Source organism: Aulonocara stuartgranti (genome assembly GCF_965226115.1).
Source record: "Aulonocara stuartgranti genome assembly, chromosome: 8".
In the NCBI taxonomy this organism is placed as follows: Eukaryota; Metazoa; Chordata; class Actinopteri; order Cichliformes; family Cichlidae; genus Aulonocara; species Aulonocara stuartgranti.
This window is the reverse complement of record NC_138959.1, coordinates 27,011,046-27,025,564: the sequence shown is the minus strand read 5'-3', so window position 1 is coordinate 27,025,564 and position 14,519 is coordinate 27,011,046. Positions and strand designations below refer to the sequence as shown.

Sequence of the window (14,519 nt, the reverse complement as noted above, 5' to 3'; positions counted from 1 at the left end):
GCAGGAATGATTTCCTGCGTCGTTCAGTGGTGCTTCTAAACATAAATGATGATCTAGAATGCTACAACTAAAACGACATATCTATTAATCTACAAATAAAGGAAATAAATGATTATTATAAGTTACATTACATTAAAGAAACCAGTCACCCTGTGTTTATATCAAATCAATGTTTCTGATATTTGAAAAATTTAGCATTATATCTATTATATCTAAATCTAGCATTATATGTGATATATGGTCTCTGATATTTCTGATTTGAATTTTTGATTAAACAAGAATATTCAGAACAGAAATATTCTGTCTTTACTCTCCCATTTTAAAATATCCTGGAAAAGCCCTTCCTTATATCACATTTATAAAGCCAATCCCAGCCCACAACCCTCTTTTAATGCAGTGTGTTGCAGTTCATAAGCCTCCTGCTCTTCGCTTGTCAAAATGTAACCATCTATTGACATCAAAATCAAATCTGTGTGCATTAACGCATTTTGTTTCATAGATTTGAATGGGGCCACTTGCTGCCTTTATATGGGAAACTGTCTTTTAGTAACATCAGGACAATATTGACCTCATCTATTTGTGTGTCAGTTGATAGTTGATGTTAATAGATGATGAGTTAAACATTGATTCTGCAATAGGATTTAGGACTGGGCAATGTAATTTGCTTTCTCATTAATGTAAACATTATACATGCTTGTTCAAACCTGACTGTGAGAAAATATTGATCGGCCAAAGACTGAGTTACCTCAGTTAAAGGGCGACGCTCTGTGACTGTTGCTGTTTCTCTCACTGTGTGCAGAGGCAAACAAAGGTCAGCACCGATACAGTACGTTCCTCCCAAAATACCTATGAATGGTAACACGATGACTTCCGGGAGACAACGTTTGAGTGATATTTCAGAAAGTCCTGTCGCCTTTTACATAAATAGCTCGGCTGCTCTTTGTCCTTCATGACTTCCTCCACCCTGACAGGCTGATTGATAGGATTGTGCCTAATCCATTATTTTAGCCCATTGATTGTGCCCAAAGATCAGTGTTGTGGCAGAGGTAACAGGACCCTCCTATGAGATAGCTCCTTCATGCACGCGCAAGCAGAGGTGTCAGCTGCCAGCCTACTAATCACCCTATGCTGTGAGTAATGGCTATGAAAGCAATCACAGAAGAAATGCATCATCTCTGCAGATGCCTGATCTATCAACCTGACTCACTCTCATTTGACTGAAACGCATGCCAACATGAAATATGAAGTTTTGTTAAAGGCAGAGGAGGAGTGGTGGCTCTAGAGCTGCAGAATGTGATAATTAAACACACCCATAAAGACCAATTGTATTTCATATATTGACATGTACATGTTGCGCATTTTCCAAACATCTCCCTGGGTAAACATTTCATGCTTAGCTGTGGTGCATAATTACAATGATTCACTGGTTATATACCAACAGTCATTTTCCACTTCACTCATCTTTCAATTTGTTTCCCCGCACGATATCAGCAGAGTAATAGTGGCAGAAGAAAGAAATGGCTCGCTCGCACACCATCAAATAGCTATTTGTCAGAGAGTTTGATGTTTCATGCAAACAAAAGCAACAAGCAAGGCGTTCTCAGCTTCCCAGATTTGTTGATGGCTTGCGCTATGAAGAGGTAGCAGGAGAGACTCGCTGGTTGTCTTTCCCCATCTGCCATATTTGAAGCTGGTTTTGTTGTCATTTTGACTGTGCAGACGTAATTTCACACAGTGGGGATTGTCCCCTCCCCCAACCATTATGGAGAATGCAAAAATTGGCAAAGGGGCTGCTACATTTACTACAGCACGGGGAAGACCGGACGGAGACATCAAGGAAGAGGAAATCCACACAGGCAGATTTTCTTTCAATGAGTGCTAATGTGCCATGACCAAGAATGTCAAACCTGGCCTTTCACACCATAATAGAGTCTCATGATTTATGTTTTGGGCATCTAACAAATGCAATATTTATCATTTTGCAACAAATTACTGCTGCATCTCTGGAAATGAATTCTATAGATTTTCCTCGCGGCTTATTCTGGTTTTCTCTGAGTGAGGGTTATTACTTAATTAGATGGGAGGAAGGCTCTGTCAGACATTTCCCCTGCCTCCAACTGAGACTTTTGTTACCCCAGCTGCTTGTGTAGAATACTGATCGCCTGGCAGATACTTTAACCAATTACCTGACAAATTTGAAATTTGAAATAATATATGAATGCCATTCCTCAAATCCCTGCTCTTGCTTTACTCTCTACCCATGTTTCGCTGCAGGATGAGTCCCCTGTTTTCAGGATTAGCTGGAATCTAGAATCTTTCAAGTTTTACTGCTCATTAGAAATAGAAAAAAAAAAACTCTTTTGAACTGAAATCAATTATAATGAAAACTAAGTGTTGTACAAACGAAAGCATTTCATGACATGATGTTAAGATTAAGAGATGATTATTTTTTAAACAAAGTGTGGTCCAGTACAATCTTTTCTTTCATTCTAGGTAAACATGCTCAGTTATCCCCTTCAAAAAGGTTTCTTTGCTGAATTTTATTACATGATACACTTGGGTAATAAAATAATAACTAAAGTGCGTAGTGCCTAAAAATGCAATACGTCTATTAGGAAGTTGCCGTCATGGTCAAGTAAATCTTTAGTCTCATCAGAGCATGAACGGGTCTTCCAGCTGTGTCTCCTGTGTGTCATCTGACAAACTGTAGCTGACGCGTCACGTGGTTTAGTTTGAGCGCTTTCTTTTTGGCACTCTGCCACACCACAGATTCTGGTGAAGGACAAGGTTCAGCTGCTGTTGTCTGCACAGTCCCTTCACTCTGAATGATACAGCTTGAAGCTCTTTCAGAGTTATTGTTTCTTGGCGTCCTTCCTTAGAAGTCCCCTTCTCGCTTGCTTACTCAAATTTGCAACTGTGCCAAGCTCTCTCCATTTCTTAATGACTGATTAAAATGGCATCAGGGCTTCTCGGTGACTTTTAAATGATTTAGGTGGCTTTTATTGAATGCATGTATACTTGGAAATGTATTTTCTTTTAAGATTTCAAACAAGACAAGTGTTTTTGAGTTGATCAAAGTCAAACCAGACTGCTGGTTCTATAGCCATGTTGTCATCTAGAGGAGGCTGCACTTCAACTGCTTAATAACCCATAACATGGCACTTCCTATAACATAAATCTAATAAGAATGTAAAAGGAAGGGTCCTTTTGATTCAAGTCTGCTTTTCCAATGCATTTCATTATGGCATCTTGAACTTGAGTTGGCGGAGTTTGCAGAACAGGGCTGAAATTCAGTGGAATTTGTGGAAAGAATAGCAGAACCAAGTAGTTGAAAAACTTTTCTTGGTCTGAAAAATGAAGCTTATGCTGAAATCTGTGTTCTTTGTAATTTTCCTGCAGGAGATGACTACTATTGTAGTAGTAGGAAAACTGCTCTTTTGCTCCGTTACCTCAGTAAGCTTTGTTCAATTACTAGTTTTGAGTCGCATTTAAAAAAACACATTATGTTCACTTTGTAATTTATGAACCAAAATAAGGTTTTGGTGTTTTGAGAGCCCAGTTGCAGCAAAAAAGCCCTATGCAAGTACCAGTCCATTTAAACTGCTCTTGAAGCTACCACCGTGGCTGTTTTGAATACTTTAATGTGTATTTATGTGTCTTTATTAATCCAGCCATGGAAAATAGGGTTGGTATGGCCCATGACTACTCAATAAGGGGCTCTTAAACGACGGGACCAACGCACACTTACCTGTTTGATGCCTTTTAATATATTTGTGAGTCCCCACTAAGTAAGCATATTTATCTTCTATATAAAAATCTGGTGTATCAGAATCAGAATCAGAATCAGAATACTTTATTGATCCCTGGGGGAAATTATTTTTTGTTACAGTGCTCCATTTTAAACCAACATTAAGACAAGACAGACAATACGCTAACTAAGAATAGTACAATATATACATATATATACATACATACATACATAAGTCACTTATAAATAAATATTTGGAAAAGAAACATGTGTAGTTGTAGCAGCAAACAGTGTGTTAAGTGGATGCATTGTACAGGGAGATGGCCACAGGCAGGAATGATTATATAGTATATAATATGATGTGATTCCATTACAGCATGTTCTCTGTGTTTAACCTAATGATTACTCTGCGTAAAAGATCAGGGCACCACCCCTGACTGCCTGAAGTAGAATTTCCACAAAAAGTTAGAAAATAGATTTTTTTCAGTATTTCAATAGAAACAACAAATTGAAAATTAGTTCAGAAATTCCCAAAGTTATTGGGATACTATTATTAATCGATGATTGCTCTTCCAACTTCTCTATCTTGACTTGTAGGTGGCGCAAATTAGTTAATCAGAGAATTACTACATGCTCAAATGTATCCTATGCAACCAGCAGAAAGGTTCATTATGCCATCACTACACTAGTGTGGATAAAAAGGGGGTGGGGTGGCTGTAGCTCAGGAGGTAGAGCAGGTGATCTACTGATTGGAACGTTAGTGGTTCAAGCCCTGGCTCCACCAGTTTGCATGGCAAGTATCCTTGGGCAAGATACAAACCCCAAGTTGCTCTCTGATGCGTCCATTGAAGCATGAATTAGGAAGCTATAAAAAAAAAATTAGAAGAAAAGTGATCAGTTGAATGTTGTATAGAGCGCTTTGAGTACCCTAGGGAGAGTCAAAAAGCAAAAAGCCACATCTAGTATAGATGGGAATGCGTACTTTCTATAGGCGGTGCAGACTGTGTGTGAACTGAAAACAAAAATCTGCAAAAGAGACAAGGTTTTACTTCCCAGTGAGAAACATGAAATACTAAGAATCCTAAATACTGTCCTATAAAAACCTTTTGTGTAGCTTTTCCTCGCTCGCCACCAAATGAATCACAATTGCTGTGATCGGTACAACTGATGTGACCAGTGGCATCTTTCTTACATGTTAATAAAGCCATGCTGAACGGTGCACTATTCTCAGCTGGAGCTCTGTAGCCTGTGGCTGCTCACTAAATCTCAATGACTTCATTAAATCATTACCATGAGTCACGGCATGCAGTGCCAACAGCAATTAAAACACAACAGAAAAGAACAGAGTCCTTGGGCCACTGTTTTGCTCTTGAGACTGCTACGCTTTACTAGATTTGGGAGAATGATTGACATACCAATAGGTCCCTAGGTGGATTAAAGAGCCTTAATCAATATTCAAATTTGTCTCACTCACACCCTTTGCCTGGAGCCAATTGTGCAAACCATGTCAAGTGCTGTCTGCTTTTGTGCTTCAGGCTGATTTTGAAGCAGGACACATTTTCTGTCACATCCAGGAATGTGATGAGCCTCTGAAATTTTAATGGCGCAAATGGTGAAAAATGATTGATAAATGGTCAGAAATGATCAAAAGCCAAGCAACGGGGCTCTGAAGGTCTCCACTCATACAGAGAAGGCTCATTAATACGCATACAAATCTTTTTTTTGATATTTCATTCCTCATTCAACCAGGAGGCCAAAGGAGATGGAAAAAGCACAACTTTCAATGAATGTGTCAAAGCTTTAATTCTAGTCTCTCCTCTTTTCTTCTGCAGAAACACATTTCTATTCATGAAGTAAACCCGTCATAGCCATGATACCGCATCCTTATGTTTCTTTTATAAAACTCCAGCAAAATGGTAATTGAATTGCAACAGTAGGCTTCCGTCCCTTATGCAGTCTTAAAGAAGCCTTTATCTTAGCAAATGACTGACAGTTGATTATGAAAAACCCAGCTTTTTCTTTTTTTCCTCTTGTGTAAAGACGATCCACCCACACCTTCTGCTTTTGTGTGCACCATTGTTATGGCTCCATTGTTAATGAGTTTAGAATTAACTGTCTGTATTGACTGGAGACCGGAGACCCTGCTGAGGCTGATTGTGCTGTTGAATGGGGAACTGGAGAAGTATGGACAGGGTGCACAGTGTGTGCAGGTGTCTGCTCGCTGTCTAGAAATTCAAGCGCTGCTATAAGTGGGAAGGGTTTTTCACAGTGGTCGCACTTCAGTACAGGTGACTGCTGTGGAGCCTGACATCAGGCTTTGAATTTTATTGTAATTTTTTTTATTTTGATGTAAAGAAAGCATCAACTGCTAAAGCTGGAGCACCAGTTAAAAGAGGGCATTAAATACTACCTAAACTAATCCATTGCACTCAGTTCTACTTGTATACTCAGAGACATTTGGCATTAGCCATTGTAAGCGTAGATATATTTGTATACCAGTTCTTACTGCTTTTTTCCAGCAATGGAAGAACAGAGTGATTAGACACAGCATCTGAATGTTTTCACTCATAAGACAACTTTTATCGAATCATATATAAATATGTATGTATTCATTATGACTTGAAACAAGCCCACAATTTCTATGGAGAAGGAAATTGTATTGTAACCAGAAGAGTTCTCTCATGCTGATCATTAGAAAGAAGGTATTTCCACACTGAGTTCACTTCTCAAACCCAGACTTGGTTTTAACACGTCTGTATTGTTTGACAGCTATTTTGGAAACATTATATTCTTGACTTGCATATGTGCACATGTGCAGTTATGTAGACCAGTTATTTTTTCACCCACGTTCAACCAATTTCTGAATGTAACATTTCTGAACACCTTGCTGGAATTTCTTACCTTAACTTATTACTATTTAGTGGCCAAAGATCCCTGAGAGATCACTGTAATCACTTTTTTTCTTAATAACATAAGAAATCACACACTAATTATTATTAAACGTAAACTCAAATGAATTTTAGGATTAAGCAATGAAGTAATGACATTAATGAGCAGTAGAATCATGATGTGGAAGAAAGCCCAGAAGCTAAAAAACTTCTTTATTCATCCATTTTTAGTGGATGTGGTTTTTCACGATTTTAAGATTTGACATTGTTGTATTGTAGGGTCTTTACCTACAATATGAATGCCTTGAGGTGATTGTTGTTGGCATTTGGCCTGATAAAAACTGAATTGAATTTAAATTGTGTATTTAGATAGGAGTGTACTGGAGGTGTGCATGCAAGTAGGCCATTTAGTTTAAGCCAGCCAAGACTATGGCAACTTTAATGAGGTTTGGTCTTGAGGATATCTGAAGTCAGAGTGCTGCTTATATGCTTAGTTTCCCTGCTGATTGTCAGTTCATTAAATACCTTCAATGCCATTCTTTAAAAAATATCTATCTATCAATGTTAAACACAGAAGATGTCTCATGTGGATCAAGTAGGTGAAGAATTTATAGAAAGACAATGCTGGGAAACACAGTACTATTTAAACCATCCGTCACAGGTCAAGCAATTTTAGTTATATAGCAGTGCTAAAAAGTATACTGTAGTAATCTGGCTGGATGCCTCCTGTGCTTCTGCTACTTCTCTTTCCCTCTGTCCTACAGCATAGTTCTCCAAAATGAGCTTGTGGACAGGAGATGAGATATGATCCTTGGAATTAAAACAGCATTTTCTACTTTGATCATCCAGCACTGTGTGAAGCACTGAAATAAGACTCTTCTTTATCGAATCTCTACTCTCACTCTCCCTCTCTTAATCTTTCCCTTGCTTGCTCACCCCACTCTTTCTGAGCTTGGGGGATAGCTGTATGAGATGAAGAGTTAATGAAGATTTTTTTTCTTCCCCTGCATGAAGACGGGTAAACTCTTGACAACTTTGTACTCTGCTTTTGTTAATCATGTCACGATCAGCTTTCATGCTTTACAATCCCAACCCCTGAACCAGTTAAGCATGAATATTTAACATTGTTATTTTCAAGTCTCTATGAATACGGCTTAAATAACTGCATGAGCTGCTGCTACACAAATGAATCGGGACTGTAGTTGGCCGAATGGCTTCAGCCTTCTCCGTGTAACAATCTCAGTAATCTCCCTGTTTATTTCTTTTCATTACACACCATCTTATTTTATACCACTTACACGCCCTTGTCCTTACACAAACACTCATATGTGGCCATGTCTTCATAAACTGCTACTGAGATGCAACATTGTCAAATAGCCATTTAAGATGCTATCATCTGATATGGAGGCTGACGTGGGATGATGCTAAGTGTAGTTATGTAAGCAGCTTTCTCAGGGACTGATAGCAATCCAGCAGGGGAGCGGCGGTGTGTGTGTGTGTGGATGTATATTGGGTGTGGGTCTGGGGGTGTGAAACAAATCACACATTCAGTACGCTACATAATATTACACCCAGTGTTTTGCCACAGGTACAGAGATTCACTCCTTCAGGGAATTTGATTTGTTAACATGCTAATGTGCTGAGATTAGCGAAGCAACAAACTGAGCGCGCATCACTCAGTGAGGTGCTGATTGAAAGAAATCAACAACAGGGGAAGTGGGGAAGAAACAAAATGCACATTTTTGAAATTAAACCATTTTATTTACAGACCAAAGATAGACACACTTGATTTTTAACCAAAACAAATACCAAGCTGTATATGGACCATGCTGCATTGCAGAGTTTGCAGTCACATGACCGCTAATCATGTGACCCTACAAGAATTTCTATTTACAGGGTATCATATGCCCCAAATTCTAACTGCATTCTTCTGCTGTATTAAGTAATTCATTTTAAAGACAAGTCCTATGACTGAACTATGGAAATATGTAGCTTGCTTTAAATGATCTTGAAGTGATTGGAGGCTCCTTCCATCTCAGTAAACCAGTGAGGCATCCCAACAGCTGCTCTGCATGTTACGCTGAAGGTTTCGAGTTAGCTCATTACAATGATCCATTTGTTGTGATGAATTAATAATCATTTTGTTTGACTGTGTGTTCAGCTCCCAGGCTGCATCTCCACTATCAGCAAACATGGCTAATGTGATTTTAGGCCAACATATGCTACTTTTTGCGTCAATATGAAATACAAGAGTACGCGAGGAATTTGTAGTCATAAAAAAACATTTAGTTTTATTGCAACATGCATCACAGTATGGCAGCAGCCCCTGAAGTCAGTATTCCCATCATGTTGCTCGTTAATGCTCATTACTATCAGTGATGTTTACAGCATTGATTGCTGGATGGAAACAGATTTGTGAATTATGAACTTCTCAGTAAATATCAGGGGGCTAAGTTTTGCCCATTTTATTGGCTCATACTTTTTCCCTCACCTTGGGTCTGTGTTTATTATGAACACGTGCCACGTTTGGGGCTGACATTTGAGCAGGCCGACTCCACATCATTGATTTCAGGTAGTCCTGCTGATATGTCAGGGCCTACAGGGGCATAGGTGGCTGGAAATGCAGCTGCGGCCCTGTAGAACAATCTTGGGCTGAAAATTTGAGCAAACATTGTTCACTTCTGATGGTGGGTGTGCTGGCAAGGAGATTTTCCTAGGAAAGGAGGTCTCCCCTGTGCACCCACTTCTCTCTACAGCTTCCACAGCCAGCATCAATAAATGTATGTATGTGTAACCATCTTATTCCATGTAAGGAGCACATCTAATGTCGTATACTGTTGAGCTTTTATATTTGTAACCCAGCTTTTGATTTATCTAATTTCTTAACGGACTGTTTGAAACCTTTAATTTATCTGGTTTCTCGGTATTTAAGAAAATGCAAAATAACTGACTGCTTTACATGGCAACACTGTGAAATGAGACAGTTGTTTGCTTGTGCAACGCTGAAGGGAACTGCTGAATCTTCCTGTAGCAGTCTTCAACAATATGAGTTTCTGTTGACTAAAACACTGCACACATCATAAAATACACTGCATAATGCTGACTCAGGAGAACAGTAACTAATGCTCAGGTATCAAGGTTTCTTGTCACAATTTGCTTCTAAAAAATGTGCATCAACCCTCAGGCTGGCATGAGAAACCACAAATAGGGCTGGTCTTTTGCAGCTCTTACAGCAGGGTCACAAAGAGATGAATTGCCTGCATTACCTCCAATAAAGAAAAGAAAATATATTCTGTGGCTACTAAAGCTGAAGGTTTATGGAAGCTACACATTTTACTAGGCTTTAAACTGAGCATAGATTTCACTGCAGGTCCCCAACGCTCCCATGCTGCAGGAATACATCCACATCCTCCTCATTATCCCCCTCACCAAGCATAGGGCATCAATCAGGTGCATTGAGCGTGTTCTCTGGGGGAAACACTCTGCAACCATCAATACATCAGCCTTGCATCACATGTCTTATAGATTTATCAAGTCATTTATTATTTATTGATGTGAATAAAACTCAAGGTCATCTTGTAAGAGTCTTCACCCATACTGCTTGAGAGGGTACAGCAAGGGTTTGATTTCAGTGGTCTTACTGCTCCTGTAAGGTCACAACCTCGTGAGGTCAAAGTGACCATAGCTAATCTGATGAAGAGGTTATCATGAACTACTCATCAATAACACTCTACAGCAGCTCAGCTACTGATATCATAATGAGCACATTCAAATATATATGTCAAAAGATTCAAATGAAAAAGATACATGACTCAGCTTTTCTTTCAATACAACCCGTCTTAATATTTGTTAGTGTATTGCCCTACCTCTCCACCAAATATTTATGACAGATGTTTGCTCTAATTAGTTAGTTTTTTCCTCGTATTTTTGGAAGATATGAGCTCATTATTTTTTCAGCTGCAGGCAATTCCAAGCTGCTGTATGTTGTTTCTATTTCAGCTTAATAAGTCAAAAAAGTTAAAGCACTTTGTTTAGATATAGAATCAGCTCAAAATCAATAAAATGATACAATCAATATATGAATTTACTACTACTATGATAGTAACAAATAATTAATTAACTATTAAAATGACACACTAAACCGCTGTCTGTACGTCTGTTTATTCGTAGCTGAGCAAACACACAGTTTTTCGGTCCACCGCCTGCAGCTGCATGCAGTTCTTCACTTTGAAAATTGAAATAAAAAAGGAAAGCTTTGGCATACATTATGCTTTTTTTTCTTTCACTCCCACCATTAAATTGAATATAACATATTTAATGGTGTAGCCAGATCGCATTTTGGCAGCCGCTGGTAACCATGAGCTTTGTTGCTCTCACTATGTTGTTACAGGAGCTTGTTTTTGGAGCAATAGTGTGTCCACAGTTAAAATACCTATTACTAGCTTAGTTCTAAATCATATTTTATGTAGTTTTACTATATAAAGCGTCAGATAAAATGATCTGATTTCTCTGCTATGGGTGGTTCTTTACAATATAAAAGGGAGACAGGAAAGACCCAGTAAGCTATACACTACAGTGAGCACACTAGTGTGTCCATGTGTCTTCACTCTGTTGGGTATGTGTACTTTAGCATTTCATTACTGAGGTGTAGTGTTTGCAGATTTCTCTCACAGGGGATTTCACATAAACCACTTAATGTATATGTATAACTACACTTAAATCTGCAATTCATGCTCATCAGTATATCCGCAGTAAAATAACACCCCCACCTTTTGTCATGAATGTATTATAGAGTCGTTGGGTTTAAGGTCAGAACTGGCATGCACACCATGTAGACACAGAGCTGGGGAAAATATCCTTGTAGCTGCGTGTTGTTGTGTGGGAGGCAACCACGATGAGAAGCTGATGTTAAATCGATGATGATGGATCAAAGTGCTGCATGGCTGGAGCCCTGCGGTGTTAGGGTGTGCGGAACAACAGTGACTTTTGCATCTCTTCCTTTCTACTCATTAGCCTCTTTGTCTCCCCTTTTACCCCAATTCTCTCTTCATCTTGAAACCCTCTCTGTCTCTCCCCTATATTAAGAGGAATGCAATGTGTGTCTGAATTTTGGAGTGGGGAGAGAGGTGACTTGATGCTTTGTGTCATGGTGTCAGGTAGAATCAGACACTAGCAGATGGGAAGAAAAATATTAACCTTTAATAAACAATCAGTATCGGTGCACAAAAAATGACCTCACTTTTGGTAACATTTTGCCTGTAACCACTATAAAAGACATGTTTGTCATGAGTGAAGCTACTACGCTTCAGTGAGGCTGAATTTTGGCATGTAGAATAACAGCAAAATGGTTGTTTTCACCTCTGAACAAGACTATTGTAAATTTAACCACATGCAAAAACAATAACTGCCAGTTATTCAGTGTGATCATGTTCTATAACCATCCAAGTGGCAGAATCTAATCACTTGGTTCTGTTTTCTAGGAGAAAAACATTGGCCGGTCCGCTCCCAGAGTCACCATGGTAGGGATGGCTATTCTTTGTTAAAGGTTAAAGCTGCCTCTAGCCACTTATTTTACATTTGCTTTATGAACCTGTTAAAGATTTATACAGATAATATAAGATAATATCAACTTCCTGCGTGTTTGGAGGCAGCTTATACCTGCAGTGTTAATTGTAGTGAAGTGCCTTCCCATTGATCTCTATTTGTATACTCAGTATATAACCTCCTACTTGACATTTAGCTTTTCTGTCTATGTGACAAGTGCACATGTGTAGTCTGGTTCATTTGTGTGCTATTTTTAGGGGTGAAACGGTACACAAAAATAATTAGTATGGTTAAAAGTCTATGCAATGTTAAAACAAGTTGAAGTTGTGCATAATAAAGACAAACATGCTATGTCACCCTTCTGCAAAGAATATTTTTCCAAGCCTGAAGCAGCAGAAAAAACAGATTTATGAGGAAATAGCCAACCTGGTTTTGTCCAAAGCTATAATACGAAACAACCAAATAACTGGCACTTTTGAATCAGCTGTGATCACTGGTGGTTTTTCCTTAAAGCATGCCTCCAGTCATGTCTGTAAGGTTGCCTCCAACACATTTTGGTTGTCATGCAGCCGCTAACTGGAGTCTAAAATCCTAAAATAGTTAATTGCACATTAGAATTGTCAAGTCATGGTTAAAAGAAAAATATACCTCTTTTTTTCAATTCCAAGGTTTTACATATCAGGACATCACAAAAAATGAGAGATGAACAAAAAAATATATCAAGTCATTATTTAAGAAATATAAAAGCAAAATGTAGAAGCACTGAGGGAAAAACTAAGTGCGCCCAATGATTCAGTAGCTTGTAGAATCATTTTTATTAGGAATAACTTAAATTAATCATTTCCTTTAAGGCTTTGTCAGTCTCTTCATTGAGGTTTGCAGAGATTTGTTTATACACAGCTCTCATGTCAAGGTCATGCCACAGCATTTCAAATAAGCTGAGATCTGGACTGACTGGGCCATTGCAGTGCCTTGATTATTATTTTTTTCCCATTTTTTAAATAGATTTGCCAGTATGCTTGGGATCATTGTCCTGTTTCATTACCTTATGTTACCTGTGAGACATTTAACTCCAGAATAAGTTGGTACACAGTACTGAGTCTGTATCCCAAGATCCGCCACCGTGTTAGATAGTTGGTATGTCATGCAATGATGTTTCTTTTAAAGAGAAGTGGCTAATTACTGGCAACCTTTCCAAAACATGTCATACTTGTTCAGTTTTTTTCTAATTGTATTGTCCTGAACTTTAACGTGCTTACTGAAGTTTATAGATCCAGGATGTAAGTTTTTGTAATTCCTCTGCAAACTGGTCAATTTTATTTTGGGATGCATTTTCCCTGGATGTCCATTTCATCATCACTCCATTACAGAACTTTGGATTCGTGGACAGATTGTTTGGAAACAAGCTAATAAACCTAATCAGATTAATGAGTAGGACCAGATAATGTTTTAGGTTGTCCTGATATGTAAAACCTGAGAACTGAAAAGGGGCGGTGTGGTTTTTTTTTTACCCTAGCTCTACCTTTCTTCATCCAAGCTTTAGTTCCACGTATTTGGTAGACTCAGTGAATGTGGTGCACTAGTCTGTGTCCAGTTTTTGTCATTTTGAATGATAGCCGGGTGGTGCCTCTTATACATCCAGGGGCTAATACATACATTAGTATGTTGTTGGACAAAAGTGGCGATCTGTTAAAGCTCTGCAGATGGGACCATCTAACTTGAGATAACAAGTTTCCTTTGCATTAAAATATAGACTTAATTAGTCTTACGCTAATTTAAAGGCAAACTGAACCCAATGCCCTGTAACAGGCTATATGTATGTACCGTAACACCCCTATCTAGTTCTGTTTAGGTCACTGGTGTGGTAATGTGGGCTTGCCTATAAGAAAACACTGTTAAGAGGAGATTTGCACTAAAAAAGTTTCAGCCTACTTATTTAAAAATATATATTTTTAAAAGCTAACCAAACTAGGACAGACTTTTTGTAAACAAGAATATTCTGTACCTCCTGATGTTTGTTGAAGCTGGCCCACATTATATGACTTTTTTTTTTTAAAATTGTGCTGTGCATTAAAATCCAACTGGTCTTGTTTCACGCTTGTGTTCTAATTCCTGCCCTTTGGACTGTATGTTTTGAAATGTTTCACTTTCTATGTGTTGTCCTCTTTACTGAATTGAATGTCCTAACCTCTATGGTGTACGTGCTCTTCGATTCTGTCCGTCTCAGTGGAGAGGAGGGCTGGTCTATGAAGGCATGGATAAAGGCAGTTTTGATGATGTTACTTTTTTAATTTTAAGAAGACATCAGATAAATCTGTCCTTATTCTTGCTTACGATAT

The 14,519-nt window shown here is 38.5% G+C and overlaps 2 protein-coding genes across 5 annotated transcripts in view; both read left to right on the top strand.

The window, feature by feature from the left end:
- The window catches only part of myocd (myocardin), a 550,512-nt gene that overhangs the window by 148,130 nt on the left and 387,863 nt on the right, over positions 1–14,519 (top strand). The window lies entirely within an intron of this gene.
- Positions 1–14,519, top strand: part of LOC309713313 (shisa family member 6) — a 76,498-nt gene that overhangs the window by 39,812 nt on the left and 22,167 nt on the right. For 3 of the 4 annotated variants that reach the window (XM_082544859.1, XM_082544862.1, XM_082544861.1), the window contains exon 5: positions 12,117–12,155. The exons of the other annotated variant lie outside the window; for it this stretch is intronic. In XM_082544859.1, coding sequence (XP_082400985.1) covers positions 12,117–12,155 — 39 coding nt within the window. The remainder of the gene's footprint in view (positions 1–12,116; positions 12,156–14,519) is intronic. 4 annotated transcript variants of the gene reach the window in all.